We start from the raw sequence: 15,955 nt of genomic DNA on the forward strand, positions 1-15,955 counted from the left end.
CAGAATTTAAAATCACTCTTAAAATTGCTATTTATTCCCCTAAGTTCACAAGTAGAAAGAAGGACTTACTGTTTTGTTGATTAATGTTACAGGGGTCCACCATAGGAACATGAACAGGTGCAAAACAAGTGGAGGAAACTCTCCAGGCATTCGCATGAAGTTGTGGTGTGCCTTCTATCATGCCTGATGGAGAACTAGAAGCAAAGGTAATATTCATCTTAGTCTCTCCCATTCATTTTTTTGTTCATAGTCTTTAAATAGTGAACAAAAAGAATGCTATTTTTTAATTTATAAAGAAATCTTTTTAGAACTTAAAATGTTCTATTATTTTTAAAAATATATGTGGTATTAACTTACTGTTATTAAGACTTTACAAGGTGTCAAGTTTGGACATACATGGTTTTTATTTAATAATCATCTCAGCTTCATGAAAAAAAAAAAAAGTCATTATCCCCCTTTAGAAAGAAAGCAAAGGAGAAGCTCAGATAACTATTAACATTCACTCAGCTGATAAGTGTCACAGCCAAGTTGCCAAGATTCAAATCCAGTTCTCACTGACTTAACGAAACATCACATAACCAAAATGTTAATGTGTGGGAGGTTCAGAGTATATGGAAAGACAAAGAGATGGGTAGTTCACACGGTTCTTTTCAGAGAAAATACAAATGTTCTAAAGAATAAATAGTCTATAATTCTGGTTCGATATTTCAATTTCCATATGAGGCCTGAAATGCCTGAAATACTGAGGTTCCATCATGAAGTTGCGCAAACAAACCAAATGAAAATTGAGGAAAAATGGTATAAAAGGCACCCTGCATGCAAGTTTGCTCATTTCTTCAATTCCCCTCAGCAAACCAAAATGGAAGAGAAACATCTACCTTTCTGCAGTCAGGCTGATAAACCACAACAATGTTTAATAACCAAACACTAAAATGCCCCTCCAGCAGCCATCAAGATTTATTAACTCATCAGCTAATATTTAATATTGGACACTTGCCAGCCACTGTCATAACTGCTTAGGGAATCAGATTAGACAGAATCTTCCTTAGGGAGCTTTGACCAAGCAAAACTTGACTAACTCAAGTTCTAACTGCATCAGTTGCTACAACATGGCTAAATGGAAGAGGGGGCTTTATCTTGGCTCTCTATAGTTCCTAATAAATTAACTGCCTTGGTTATTATTAAGCTCAGACATCATTAACTATATTAAGCTTCTCACCACAATGAGAAAGGAGAAAAAAAGGAGCTGCCCCAGTCATTCCACAGTGCCCATCCCTGTCCCCACCCTTCCCCCTTTTCCTTTCTTTTCCTATTCCTCAAAATTAAACCATTCTGAAATTGTAAAGCATTATAACAAACACCTAATCCAAATCTCATTTTGTCCAAATGAGAACACTGAAACCCAAAGAAATGGTATGACTTGCACTAGATCTTCCCATCCTTGCCTTTCCTCCCTCTTCATTCCTACAAAAGACAATAGAATAGGTCAAGGTGATGGGTGTAGTCAGGGTTCCCAGGGGGAACTGACTCAGAGCTTGGCTCTCTTATCTCATTGAGTTCACTTAAAACAATAAATACAATAAATAATTAGGAATTACACTGTAGACCCTTTTTTCTTTTTTCTTACTGCATTTCATTTTATAAAATAACCTTTCGGCTCACCATAACTTACTATAACAAGGCATGCAAAATAAGAGTCCAAGTAATTAATATTTTCCATTCCACTATATTTGCAGATTCTCATTAACATTTGTGAAGTAAAGGATTTTAACTGCTTATGCTTGGAAAGCCAAACAATGTTAGAATGTTATCTCTAACTCTGAAATATTATCCTGCACTGTTATCACGCCTGAATGTTTAAACATAGAGGAGACTGGTGCCTTAGGAGGAGGGAGACAGATCCGCCATCTGCTAAACACTGACTGCTAACCCATTCTGATAAACACAGGAGAGAAAGAGACTTAACATCTTTTCTGCACATCTTAGCCAAGCCACTTAAAATATCACTTGTGAAACAGAAGATATATATATAAAGATATCAATATTCTGACCTACAAATAATGAAACAAATAAAAAATCTAAATAACCTAAAAACAATTAATCACACAGAGACAAGATAGGAATTTTCATTTGAAATTTAAATATTTAAATGCCAGTTCTCCTTTCCCATTTTAATTCTCTTCTTGGTGCCCCATTAGAAGTCCTACCTCTATTCAGTTCAACTAGCTACTGCATATAATATTCTACACTAGTTCCTAAGAGTATAAGGGTCGAGGATGTGATTCTTAATCTCAACGACCTCACAGTTTTAAATAAAAACCAGAAAGATAAATGTCAAATTTTCATAATAACAGAATCAAGATTAACTTTGTCTGGTGTGACATGAACCCACTTTTTGAAGCAAATGTCTGAGTTGAGTTGAACTATAAAATAAGAGCTCATGAGAAAGATTAGGAGGCAGAAAGAACCCCAAGCAGGAGGAATACACAGAATTGTTTTTTTTAAATGGTATTTGAAGAATGACTTCTCCATAAAACATTCCCTGCCTACCCACCCCACACTCACCTACTCAAAATTCCTGCTGGGCTTCTAGCCATGACGATACAACTCAACACTTAACTCTTTGAAATTACCTCAGTATTTATGTATGTATTGTTGATTAACACCTTGCCTAGAACTAATTATTTCTTAAAGGCTGTTATCTCCTCCCAATCTGCAATACAGGCTCCTTGAGGATGGGAACCCTATCATACTACTTCAATTGCCCCACCACACTTAGCATAAATGCTCAAAGCATCTACATTAAATTATATACTGTGTCTCTTCACATGTAGGTAGCAGTGCCTTGTGAATACAAGGGGTACAGATGTATTTTATTGCTTTTCTTCTGATTAAACACCAACTACCACAAAATCCAACTAAGGTACCAAAATGCTGCTTTAGAGGTATCATTCATACTAAAGGATTTCAATATTCTTAAAGTATGATTTACTATTGTTAATACAAAATGATATTAATATTTTTAAAAATATTGTTAAGCTTGATAGGTGGTGGGAAGGGTATAACAGGTAGTTATTCTGTGGGTTAACCCACAGGCTCTGAGTCATGCTATCTAAATTCAAAAACCAGTTCCACTCTATTTGAGCTAAGTGACTTTGAGCTATTTATTTGACACTTTTTGGCCTCATTTGGTTTTCTTATCAATAAAACAGAAATGCTAATCTGTGGATTGCTACAAAATTTAAATATGATGATCCATGTGAAGCTCTTGGAACAGAGATGACTAAGCCATATTATTAGTTTAAGTAAACATCTTTAATGAAAGAATCTCTATCCCCTAAATTACTAGTTATTAAATCATGTTAGCTACAGAGAAATCATACTTACAGAAAATCATCCCTTATATTGCCATTAAAAGTGCCACATAGACCTAGCGTTCTTCTTTTCCATGTACTGGTGAGCTGAATATAAATTCTTTCCCCATCTATAGCAAACAGAATCTTTAAACCAAATGTGGTTTTTAGAAGAATAAATAAGGATGACAGAGTTTGAATTTCAACAATTCCTGCAGGAAAAGAACATACATAAATCAGCTTTGAGACTGGTAGGCAGTGTTCTGAAATGCTAGCATACAACGCCAGGGCCCTTCCTCCAAGAGACTGGGACGTGGGGGAGGCAGGTTCCCAGCTCCTGCCCCTGTGCTCCAGGGCCAGTGTTTGCCACCTTGTGTCTGCCTTCTTTTTCCCCATTTCCCTTCTATTGCTTCTTTCTGGATCTTCAGCAGATATTTTTAATAGATTGTCAAGTCCACATGTAGTTTCAGTTGTCCAACAGCTCATGGCAGGTGGACAGTCCTCAGACATTTGAAATCTGGTCTATCTCCCTCAACGTGTGTGTGTGTGTGTGTGTGTGTGTGTGTGTGTGTCCCCAAACTCTAGGCCACTTGAGGTAAACACTAGGTCCCATAAACACGGTGGTCTCTACTGCGTGTAACTGAGGCTCTGGCAACACATAGACACTCAAACGTTAGCTGGGCAGCCAGCAGGAGAAGCCTCCCCTGAGGCTGTGGCGGTGTGGGTGTCACGCTTCAATGCCAGGGAAGCGCTCTGTTAGCGCTGCTTCTTACCGGTCAGGCTGAAGCCTTGGTTAGGGCTGGTGACGATCTGTCCTCCTCGGCTAAGGGTCACTTGTTTATTAAAATCATCGTCCAGAATTAGAGTTATAGACTGAAGGCAGACCAAGCCAAGGTTCTACGTAAAAATCAAATCATCAGTTAAAGCTATGAGAGGGATACAGAGCATGGAAAGAGACGGGGACAGCGAAAGAGGAAAATGGGAGAAGGTTAGGGAGTGAGGGGAGCGAAGGAAGGAGGAGTGTGCACCGGTAAGAGTTGCTGGCACACGGAGGGCTTCAGCGCAAGTGATACAATGAAGTAATCACTGCACGATCCATCTAATAATAATTACTAATAAAATATGTCTTTCTATAGTGCATTAAATATACCATATATATATATTTTTACATAGAACATTAAATAATGGTTTCAATTAAGTTCCAATAATTGTGTTTTCCATAGCCATAGTTAAAGTACCTCTCTAAATTCATTTAAGTGATATATTAGACATTAAAAGTCAATAAAGAAAAAACAAAGAAAATTATGATTCTATGTAGAGAGCTTATTCAGACTCTGACAGTGCAAAAGAAAAAATCAAACTGGAAAATAAAGCCAATAAAGTAATAAAAATTTTTTGCCAGAAATAACCATTTTATATTATAGCAAAACCAGAAAATTAATGATTTCTGCACAATTTTGACTACCTGATTTAGAGAGAAGATCCAGCTGTCTTTATTTACAAATTTTTGATATGTTTATTTGAAAAAAAGACTTAAAATAAATGTTTCGGTAGGCTAAGAAATTTGTTAAACTTATTTAGAATGATATGAAACCTGTCCAATCCTATCAAAATCATTTCTTTAAAATAGTGGTTTTGAAGTAACCAAAAACTTGGTCCATTGTGTTAGTATGCAAGAAAAGCCCTGTACATACAAATATCATTTTAAAAGAAAGAAAATGCAGTTAAATATATATTATTTAATCTAAAACATATTTGTTTTCATATTTTAATATCTTTGAAATCAGGATGCATCATATAATCAACAGTATAACAGATTAATTATCACCATTTTTTTCTTTCATTGTAGTACACAGGGCAATGATGCGTCTTAGAGATCAATGGTGTCTTATTTTTGAAGAAAATAACGATGTCCATTCATGTTACCATTTTTAAAATTGTTTGTTTGTTTGTTTGTTTGTTATCTTTATTGTTGAAAGCATCACAAATGTCCCCCTTTTCCCACCATTCTTAACGTAGGCATAAAGTTTGAGTTGAAACAATGAACATGTCTCTCTGGTCATTTTGAGACGTTCTTACCTGCTCACAGTGGGCTTTCTGTAAAGTAATTGTGAATTTCTCTTCTCCAGTTCCTTTGACAAGGATATACTGGCACATCCCAATAAACGAATAATGTCGACCATCAAAGGTTGTAAAATGAGAATCACCGACCACAGAGCATTGAACTGCCAAAACAAACAAATACAAACAAACCAAAAAACACAGAATAGAGTAGAGAGAGGAAAGGAAGAGAAAGAAATTATGTATTCTCAAAAAAGCAGGTCAACTTAGGGTAAATAATCATGCATCAAAAAGAATAGCTAAAATATTTTAAATTAATTAGTTTGACAAACTTACTAAATTATGTTATTCAATTTCATGTTTACTAAATGATAGCTCTTTCACATATATTTAGGTTTTGTAGTATTTTTACTGTTTTAATAAGTTTTTACCAAAATTACCTGCTCAGAGTTATCATTTATTCAATTTCCCATTTATCCTCTGACTATCTGGATTTATAGATCAATACATCTCCCATTATATATGAGATGACCTCATAAAAATCGGTGCTATCTTTATCCTCAATTTCAAAAAAATTGAGACATTTTTTGATTGCGGGGGTTGGGGAAGTGGAGGTGGAAGAGGGCAGAGGGGGTATAAATGGTGATGGAAAAAATAAAATAAATAGGAAAAAAACAATTTAAAACATTACCTGGACAGTCATGCTCAGTGCAGTTCCAAACACCACCAACACATACACTAAACAAAATGATAAAATATTAATCTCCTGGTATAGAGAAACTGTATTGTTTGCATCAATGTATTGACTACTGTACCAAAAATAATCATGTTTATAGGCTCAGAATAATCTCACCTGAAAAACATCTCTTCACAAGTTCAATTGACTGATAAATTTGTGCTGGCCAGCAGCTAAATTATTTATTGTGTGTCATATTGGAAAATCACTAAAGATGACACAAAGTGAGTCCTAATCAAACAGAGAACTTCTTTTTTTTTTGTCCTTCACTCATTGCTTAAACTAAAAAAGGTGACACACGAAAAAAGTATTTGCCTATATCATTAAAGAAATACACATAAAGAGTTCAGATTCATAAATTAACTCATCTACTACAAATTAAGAAAATTGGTTCTGAGGATCATCAGACATTAAAGAGAAAAAAGACATCTTCTTATGTAAGATAAATTTTGCCTCCCACCATCAAAAAAGATTAGTTTTTGGAGGACAGAAGCAGTCTCTGAAAGGCAGAAACTCAAATCAGTATTTAATAACAGGGTTAGTTATCCAATTGCATTTCTGTTATGTACACTGACACCCAAGAGGAAGGATCCTGATGACATTTGTATCTTTTATTTTTTAGGACTGAACTGGAGGGAGTATGCTTGCCTACAATAGTCCTAGTTAATTTAATAAGAAATTCTAAATGTCTCTAATCATGGCCAAAAATCTGGCAACATGGAGAGTTACTTTCCAAAGTACTCAATAGAAAAGGTCAGGAGAACCATTAATTCTAAGAGTAAAAGTATGTGCAAATTAGTGATTAAAATCATAAGAAAATGCAACATAGGTAAAGATTTTATGGCATTACCAAGGGAAGCGAGAAGAATTACATTATAAAAGAATGTGCAGATGTTCCCCCACCCCTGTACCGCCTTTAAATAAAATACAAACTGAGTCTTGGAATTTTTGGAAGAAAATCAGTAATAAGTATATTCTTTTAAACATATGTCATGTAAAGTTGTCAACTAGCCAGGCACCCAGAAATATTTGGCTGTGCATTGATCACATACCATTCAGTGCATTCTTGTTCAATTCTAGAACCAACTGAATAAGCTAATCCATGAAAACTACATGGGCAATTTTCCAAGGAGATGCAAGTCCCATTTTCCATTATGAGGCCTATTTAAGAAAAATACATATCAAATTCTCAAAAGAAATCATAAATATTTTATTCTTTGAATATAATAATTTAACCAACATTTACTAGTCACTTGCTTATTATACTAGATAATGAAATACAAATTTCTTTACTTTCAAGGATGTTACATATATCCTTGCTCTATCTCAATCAGTAGCTACCTTGTAAGTATCTATCTACTTCAGTGATTTTCAACTTTCTTATCCCATGACTCGCCATCAGAAACTCAAGCTTCACCACACACAATGAAGTCAACTAAGGAAATATATTCTTGGTTTAATCTCTTTCATCTCAAAATGGGAGATTTACACCATTGTCACACGTATAATAAATAGCCAGGCAGTGCTACTCAAAGGGCAAGTACAGTGGAAATGCGCTTGTTACTTCTCTCTAATGAGCAAGACGGTGCAACCAGAATGTAAATGAACCGTGTTACTAAGCACACTGTTTCACGCAGCTGACCTTCTTTTTTCTGAGTAGGATTTTCTAGATGAAGGAAGCATTGACATATTTTGGTGCATTGATTTATATTCTGGTACAAACTCCTTGTCTCATCAGTGAATGGTAACAAACAGCTAGGTCTGGCACTGGTCCAAGATCATACTCAGTAGCACGAACAGAACAATGGACTGAGGTCAACAGATCTGGTTTCAAGTAGTCCTCACTCATATTAACTATATGACAGTGGTAAAATCACTTAACATCTCTGGGGTTCTATTTTTTTAATCTGTAAAAATAAGAGTTTGAGTCAATTCTTAGTGTTATTTAAAAATGTCAATCGGTATAGGAGTCATTCCTAAATATAAATCCCGTCTGTATCACTTGCTATGTTACTTCTAATTTCAAATATTAAAGCTTTATCAGGACTAAAATCCTGTACTGCCAAAATTTGAAGGGTTTTTTCCTAAAATTGCTTTCATAAATTATTAAGTATTTTTAAATATTCAAGAGAACAAAAGATTTGCCATGGGTAACGTCAGGACTCTAGATTCCAAATTTCCTGGGAAATTTACAAAGCAATAAGCCTTGTATTAGAGAAAAGCAGCCTTTTCTTCTAGTCACTTCAAGGACCAAATCCTACAAGGGCAGAAAATTGCAACAGCCCTAATATTCTGGGAGAGGATGTGGCACCATGATTCTCACATCACAAGATGCTATTTTCCATGAGTAGAGACATAATTTCTTTCATGAAACACTTACCATCTGGGCAGTAACATCCATCAAGACAGTGGAGATCGCTCCCAAGACATTGTTTCTCAAATGTGCAGGTGGTTGGGCAACAACTGATACAGTCCCGATGGACAAAGCTATCATCACATTTATCAGCTGAAATGGGCAAACATGGGAGCTGTAAGTCAACTTCATTCACCTCAAAAAGATTAATATTTCAAAAAGTTTGCAAGTTTACCAATGTTATTGCATCAATAACAAATCCTTGACATTCATCAGTTTTGAGTACTTGGGGAAGTTTTGAATACTAGAAGAAGCCTAAAATTAGCAAAAGTGCACAGGGTTTAGAAAATGATAAAACATACTGCATGCTGGAAAGTCATCTCTCCAGTCTTGAATAGGGTAGCCAGCGTGGGAACAGGCTCTAGCATACTCGGTGGCTGCTCGACAGTAGGTATCATCATCATCAGTTCTGGAAAGTGAAAAGACAGAGCCAGAGTCACACTGGAAATACTGCCAGAATCCACATCTTTGAGCTCCTGATCTCTAGAAATGTTTAGTATATGGTGAATATTCCAATACTAACTGATGTCAGTATGTACGTAAAATATTACGTATAATAATGCAACAAACAAACAAACATGGGGTCCCAGCTAAAAAGATGTATGTAAATTGTCTTCATCCAAGTCTGAAATTATTTGACCACTTTTCTTTTGATTAAAGTGTGTCCCTATACTGAAAAAGATTTCTATTTTAATTCTAGCATTCTTCCCAGAATACTTGTATATATTTTTTGGCTCCCACACAAAGCATCCCAGACCTTTTAGAATTTAACAAATCCTATTACAACAGATAAAATTCCATCACAACAAAAGCACCAATAAAAAAATTATTTCAATGATACCATGTTCTTTATAGTCCATGTGCTGGAATAAAACCAATACTGATCATCTACAGCACTTTTGAAAGACTGAATAAACAGCATTTAACTTAAGATTTAAAAAAATTTTTTAATTCTTTCAAGTTTAAATTACTAAAGTGAGTTACCAAAAGTAAATAATCTCTAGTTGTTTTTTATAATAACCCTAGAAGGTCCCCCAAACAAATATAAGAGGTCAGCCAATTCCCAAAGCAAATTTGCATGATACCTATAAACTAAGCAGGGTTTATAGTAAGGTAGTAGGCTTGTTTTTCAACCCAATTCAAATTCAAAATTGAATAGTTAAATATCTTCCAAGATAATGACCTTAAGAATGTTGTACTTTGTGAAGCTTAGCATTTTCAGCATCTCTGCTGTAAAAGCCACCCATCTCATATTGCGCCTGTCTTGTGCTACTGTAATTGGAGGCAGGCAGATTATCTAGTCCAATTAACTGAGCTTTGAGGGAAAAGGGGGCTGAGCACAGAAACTTCAGAAACTCAGAAAATATCCTAAACCTCCAGCCAAGAATAGTCTCTGAAAAACAGGGTAAGCAAAGATTATTCAATGGCTAGAAAGACATGAAGTTTATGATTTCCCTTCAAATATGTTCATTGCTTCCTATAATTAATAGAGGCTTTGAAAGTTAACAAAGTAAGTGAATATTGGTTTTCCAACCCAGCGCAACCATTATTAAAATAGCTACCATTTATTAAGTGTCTATGTTACTCTAGGATCTGTGCTAGGCCCATTACATATTGCACCACATGAAAACTCACAATAATCAGGCAAGAAAGAAATTATTATCCCAATTTACTGAGGGAAAATGAGTCTATTTTTCTATTTTGGAATGTAAACTTCAGGAAGGGAACCGAGCATTAAGGAACAGCTGTCTTTAAATCAATCGACTTTGTTGTAGCAGAACTAAAAACGTTTTGTTGCTGGTAGGTTTATCATTCTCAGAAGCAGAAACAGGGCTTCAGTTCAACGACTGACATGTATCATTCTTCAAATTTCAACTGAGATGTCGTCTCCTCTGTGGAGCCTTCATAGGCACTCCCTGATAAATGAGCAATTCTCTCCTGCACATCGCAGCACTTTGCATTTAGAGCATGTGCCATTGCTGGAGACCCGTTTCTCTGCCCCATTAGCATCTGAGTTCCCAGGACAGGGTCCCTGTCTAAATTGTTTATTTCTCCAAGGTGTGACACAATGCTCAGTTCAGAACAGATGCTCAGAAAATATGTATTGAATCAAATTTAATATACTATAGTAATTCAAGCAGGAAACTAATATGAGTTCAGCAGATTTATGATTCTATTCTCATGATATAGGGTCCTTGTGATGCAGTCTCCTAATATATATGAAGAGACTCTCTGTTAGGGGAAAAAAAACTGTAGATGGGTCTAGTCCTGGATGATATACTGAGAGAAATGAAAGGCTAACTCTGGTAGCTTCCAATCTGTCAATTATCACTTACTCGATTTATAATGCCTTTCTTTTTGTATTATATGTCTGCTTTGCCCTGAAATCTGGCCTCTCTACCTCAAACATATCTCTTCAAGTATCAGATAAGTTCAACCATTAAAAGATGTTTCTCTATCCTATTTTTATTTGCCCTGGAGAAAGCAATTTGGTCTCAAAATCCAAACCCTAAAGATATCAAAATGTCCTATGTTAATTTCTCAGCGCTGAAATATCAGATAAAGAGAGTGGGGACTCTTCTTTTGTCCCCAGTTCCCTCTTCTTCTCCTCAGTATTAAAACCTCCCAGTTTTTGTTGGGCATATTGAGGCCCAGCCAAAGACAGCATTTCCCAGCGGCCCTTGCTTTGAGGTGCAGCTGTGTTCCTAAGTTCTGGCCAAAGGGTTTCAAATTGGAGTGTGCATGAGGCTTCCAGGTCACTTCCTTAAAAAAGCTGCCAGCCTCTACATCCTTTACTCCCTCCCTAAGGGCTAAAACATGGACACGGTAGTGATAAGCCAGTTTTGGTCGTGAAATTGAGAATTAATACCCTGGGCTCTGGGGCCTGACATAGGAATGCTTTCACTGAGTCACTGGAAAACTCAGGGAGCACACACATGGTACAAACCCAGGACCACTTCCCAGCTTGGACTTCATGTAAGAGAAATATACTTTCGCAATTAAAGCAGCCAAACAATATCTTAACTAATAAATGGAGAATGACTCTTTTGGAACCGCCAAATGCTACTTCATCTCAGTCTACTTGTGAAGTGGGTGCTAAAGATAATAATAAAGGCAAATGAATGAAAAGATGACTGGAGAATGGTCCAAGAATGAGACCCTGAGAAATAAAAACAATTTTAAATTCCACATACATGGTTAAATAAGGGCCATGGACTGCCTTTAGGGATCCTCAAAAAAGGGACTGAATAAAAAACAGAGAAACAACAATATAGTGCTTGAATAAAAAAATAAAACCAAGTAAGGGACAGAATGTTGTAAAGTACAGAGGTCAGTACCTGATAATTCAGGTATAGGGGTAGTTCTCTCAAAGCTCCTGTGGTAGTTCAGAAATCGCTAAAATTTAGAGACTATACATATAAATAAAGATATAACTTCACTCTACTAAGAATTAACAAGTATCCTAAATAAGCTTATGTTAATACCTGAAAAATACCATTATATTAATTATTTTTGTAATAATCACCATTTAATTAAAGCAGAGTAGCTATGAATAAGAGTTTTATACCACCTCACCTTCCCTCTTTGTTCTGACCTTTGATAAACTTAAATCTCTTAACAAACTACCCAAGATGCCATTTAAGTAGTTTTACTCAATCAAAAATTAGTCTGGTCTTTGACAACAAAGTTCCCATATATTGTTTACACTTCTTGAAATTCTTTTAAAAATAAGGATTTATTAAAATTTCTGAGATATTCTTTTTTTTTTTAACCCTCACCTGAGGATATTGTTTCCATTGCTTTTTAGAGAGAGTGGAAGGGAGAGAGAGAGAAAGAGATATATCAGTGTGAGAAAGACACATCAGTTGGTTGCCTCCCCAACACGCCCCAGTGGGGGCCCGGGGATTGAGCCTGCAACCAGGGTACGTGCCCTTGGCCAAAATCAAACCTTGGGCCCTTCAGGCCGACACTCTAACCACTGAGCCAAGCCAGCCAGGGCTCTTGAGGTGTTCTTGAACATTCAAGATGGCTAATAATATACACTTGGTAACTTAAAACAAAAATAATAGAAAGGCCTTCACTTCAATAATGGGCAGTTTTTAGTGAGTTCTCCATTAATGAGCATATTATGGTGAGTCTCACTGAATTTGTTCCCTAGAAACCACCTAGTCTAGGTATTCTTAACCTGGGAGAGAATGTAGGAGTCTGAGACCTTGGGTGGGAAAAATTAGTACATGTTTATTTTCACTAATCGCCAAATTAAATTTAGCATTTCCTTCAGTTGTACATTTAGGTAACACATCGCAATGTTCTCAGCAGTATCTTGGACTATGTCACCAATGTATTCATGTGTCATTTTCTTATGTTTTCATTTCTCATTGTAATTGTTGCAGCTATCTCAAAATATTATTTATACTCATTACTATGTCAAACTACAGTAGTTATTAGTCCTGAAATACATATAAAAAGTTCATGTATCAAAAACTCATCTCTTTTGCTATACAGATAACTATTTTAATAAAGTTTCCTTTGTACACTTATGTGTTTTCTTTTGTGCATTCAAACATCATTTTGAAAAACAGTCCTACAGACATCTCTAGATTCCCAAAAGGAATCAGTGGCATAAAAAAAGTATTTAAGAATTGCATTCTGTGCCCGGCCGAGCGTGGCTCAGTGGTTGAGCGTCAACCTAGGATCCAGGCGATCGGGGGTCGATTCCCGGTCAGGGCACGTGCCCGGGTTGCAGGCTCGATCCCCAGTCGGGGGTGTGCGGGAGGCAGCCAATCAATTACTCATCATTGATGTTTCTATCTCTTTCTCTCCCTCTCCTTTCCTCTCTCTGAAATCAATAAAGATATATTAAAAAAAAAAAAGAATTGCTATATTCTGTTCATGCTGCTCATATAAAACAGACTGTACCTGTTATCCAGCAATTTTTTAATAGCTGTTAGCATAGTTTATGATTCACATTTCCCATTATATTTTGTGAACTGATGAGATGACTAAGTTACAGAAGTGGTTTTTGCTCCTCTTTTTGGATAAAGAAAATTTTATTTCAAATACTAATCATTTCACTTACTTGCAAAGATCATTAACGCAGCTGGCAATATATAAATATGGATCAATATACTCATGGCAGCTCAAAAAAGGAAACTGCAACAGTATCTGACACTTGAAGAAGATTGCCTGTGCAGAGAAAGATGGCAGACAACAGGACACAGTTAAGGATACACGTGTACTCTCATTTTTTCTACTGATCTAATTGCAAGACTCTCTGCTCTTACTAGGAAACCGAAGGTAATTTCTGCTTATAAATTGTAACCAATATTTTTATAACTATATTTTTGTAATGAGTGCCGCTTTTATAAAACTCATTACATTCACTATTTCTGCAATAATTTCATTTACTTAATAAGTTACTTATTAAATAAATTATTCCCATTGCAGTTACATTTTCTAAATTTAATAGTGTTTAATTATGTAGTGTTTGCACTAAAAACGCTTAATGTGAAATATACAAATACATATGTGTTATATCCAACATGCCCAAATTTTTCACACCAAATTTACCTCAAAGGCTGGCATTCCACTGGAGCATGGATTTGGAAAATCTGAGGGTGTGGGGACACATCTGATGTCACCTGGAGTTTGCACCAACCAACTATTTGCAAACATAGCAATGTCTTCTGTATAGTCCTCTGTTTCACACAAACAGAAAAATATGTATAATACGATCACTTTCCACAAACACACAGTTCATCAACATAAACTCTTTGGTCAAAAGTTAAGCTCAATAACTTTAGAATTATCAATGATATTAGACCATATGGGAGTTGGCAAAAGTAGGCTTACAGTTGTTTGTATGGAAAATAATACAGTAATTAATAAATAATAATACAAGAATAAACTCTGTGTTTAGCGTATTCACAACTGTAAACCTATTTTTGCCTTCTCTGTAGCATTACTTTAGCATGATAAAAATAAATTTAACAAAGTGACAACACCAAATAAAAGTTAATATCATTGGAGAGGAAAAACTTCATTGAAGCGCCATGGCGAAGGCTTGAGAGTAAGTGGTGCAACATGCACTTCGTAAAGCATTCATTAGCCTACAGCGTGGGCTCCAGAGAGGAGGAAAATACGCATAAAGCTAAGAAGCATAAGTAAAAGCTTGGTTTAATACCTTCAGAAAGCCTTCTCGTTATATTTGACATGAGTCAGAAACTTACTAAAATTGTAGTTCCATTTTGGAGGGAAACACAGTAAAAAAAGTCTTTGTTGAGCCCTCGAGGAGATTTCAGAGGAGGTGCGCACAAACACACAATGAAAGACTGCAAAAGACACTGGTGAACAGAAGACTAAGGAGTGGCTTTGTTTCATTGGAATATGATGGAAAATGTTTCTAAATATGTTCAGGACAGACTGTTAAGAATCCTGACACTATCTCAGCATTACTCAGAGGCAAGATGCAGGAGCTAATGTGTACACAGCAAGAGACAGCTGGAGGTGAGCACTCTGGGGTCTCTGCTCCAAATCAGATTTACATTGTTTCAGCACCTGGCCTGAGAACAAGTTTCACAATTGTGAAAACCCTGCTCCACATTCAGACAAAGGCTGAATCTCAAATCTCAAGGGCCTAGCAGAACCGAACAAGATGACATCTCGAAGTTTCATCCAAGACAGTGAGCCTCGCGCTTGAGCTTCAGGTTCTCCGCCACATTTACACAGATTTACACAGCCACAGGTCTGCCTTGAAGACAAGCTACCATGTCACCAGAATCAAAAATCTCAAGCCGAACCTTCGACAGCTGCCTCTCTGTATCTCCAAGACAGGAAGGTAACGTCCGTGTGCTACTACCAGTTGTTGGGAAGATTGCGGGAGTTCATCTATAAAAACGCTTTCCTTTCTTAGTGTAAAATCCCAAACTTGACTGTGGCCTGGAAGGCTTTTTTTGATCTGGACCATGCCCTCCTCTAACTCCCAGCCTCCTCCCCTAACTCACCCCAGCCCGACCCCTCCGATGGCCTCTCCTATTCTTGAGCAGCCTACTCCAGCCTGCTGGCTTTGTACTGAATTTAATGAGCTCATTTCCACCTGGCTCTTGCACTCACCTTGCTCTTGCTTGTCCCCCTCCAGAAGCACTCCCCCCCATCTTCCCTCTGCTCCCTCCTTTATTTTATTTAATCATCTATTTAATACGGCCTCCTCAGAGAGCATTCTGTCACATGAGCTGGACGACCACCAAACACACAGTTTTATCACTCTTAACCTCCTTTTCTTATTTTTTTAATGGATGCTATTTTTCACAAAAATACATATATTTTAACTTTTCTCTTTATTTATTTTGTCTTTCACTATAATACCTACTATGGGAAAGGGGAGAGTTTACC

At 36.4% G+C, this 15,955-nt stretch overlaps 1 protein-coding gene across 1 annotated transcript in view; it reads right to left on the reverse strand.

Annotated features, from left to right (window-relative positions):
* OTOGL (otogelin like) overlaps positions 1 to 15,955 on the reverse strand; it is a gene marked incomplete at both ends in the record, with an annotated part of 121,229 nt that overhangs the window by 84,742 nt on the left and 20,532 nt on the right. Inside the window, 10 exons of the mRNA XM_081127763.1 lie at positions 70 to 194; positions 3,388 to 3,565; positions 4,127 to 4,250; positions 5,433 to 5,578; positions 6,106 to 6,152; positions 7,203 to 7,311; positions 8,531 to 8,656; positions 8,866 to 8,972; positions 13,644 to 13,750; positions 14,135 to 14,262. Coding sequence (XP_080983889.1) covers positions 70 to 194; positions 3,388 to 3,565; positions 4,127 to 4,250; positions 5,433 to 5,578; positions 6,106 to 6,152; positions 7,203 to 7,311; positions 8,531 to 8,656; positions 8,866 to 8,972; positions 13,644 to 13,750; positions 14,135 to 14,262 — 1,197 coding nt within the window. The remainder of the gene's footprint in view (positions 1 to 69; positions 195 to 3,387; positions 3,566 to 4,126; positions 4,251 to 5,432; positions 5,579 to 6,105; positions 6,153 to 7,202; positions 7,312 to 8,530; positions 8,657 to 8,865; positions 8,973 to 13,643; positions 13,751 to 14,134; positions 14,263 to 15,955) is intronic.

This window comes from Miniopterus schreibersii (genome assembly GCF_964146895.1).
Source record: "Miniopterus schreibersii genome assembly, chromosome: 2".
NCBI classification, from domain to species: Eukaryota; Metazoa; Chordata; class Mammalia; order Chiroptera; family Miniopteridae; genus Miniopterus; species Miniopterus schreibersii.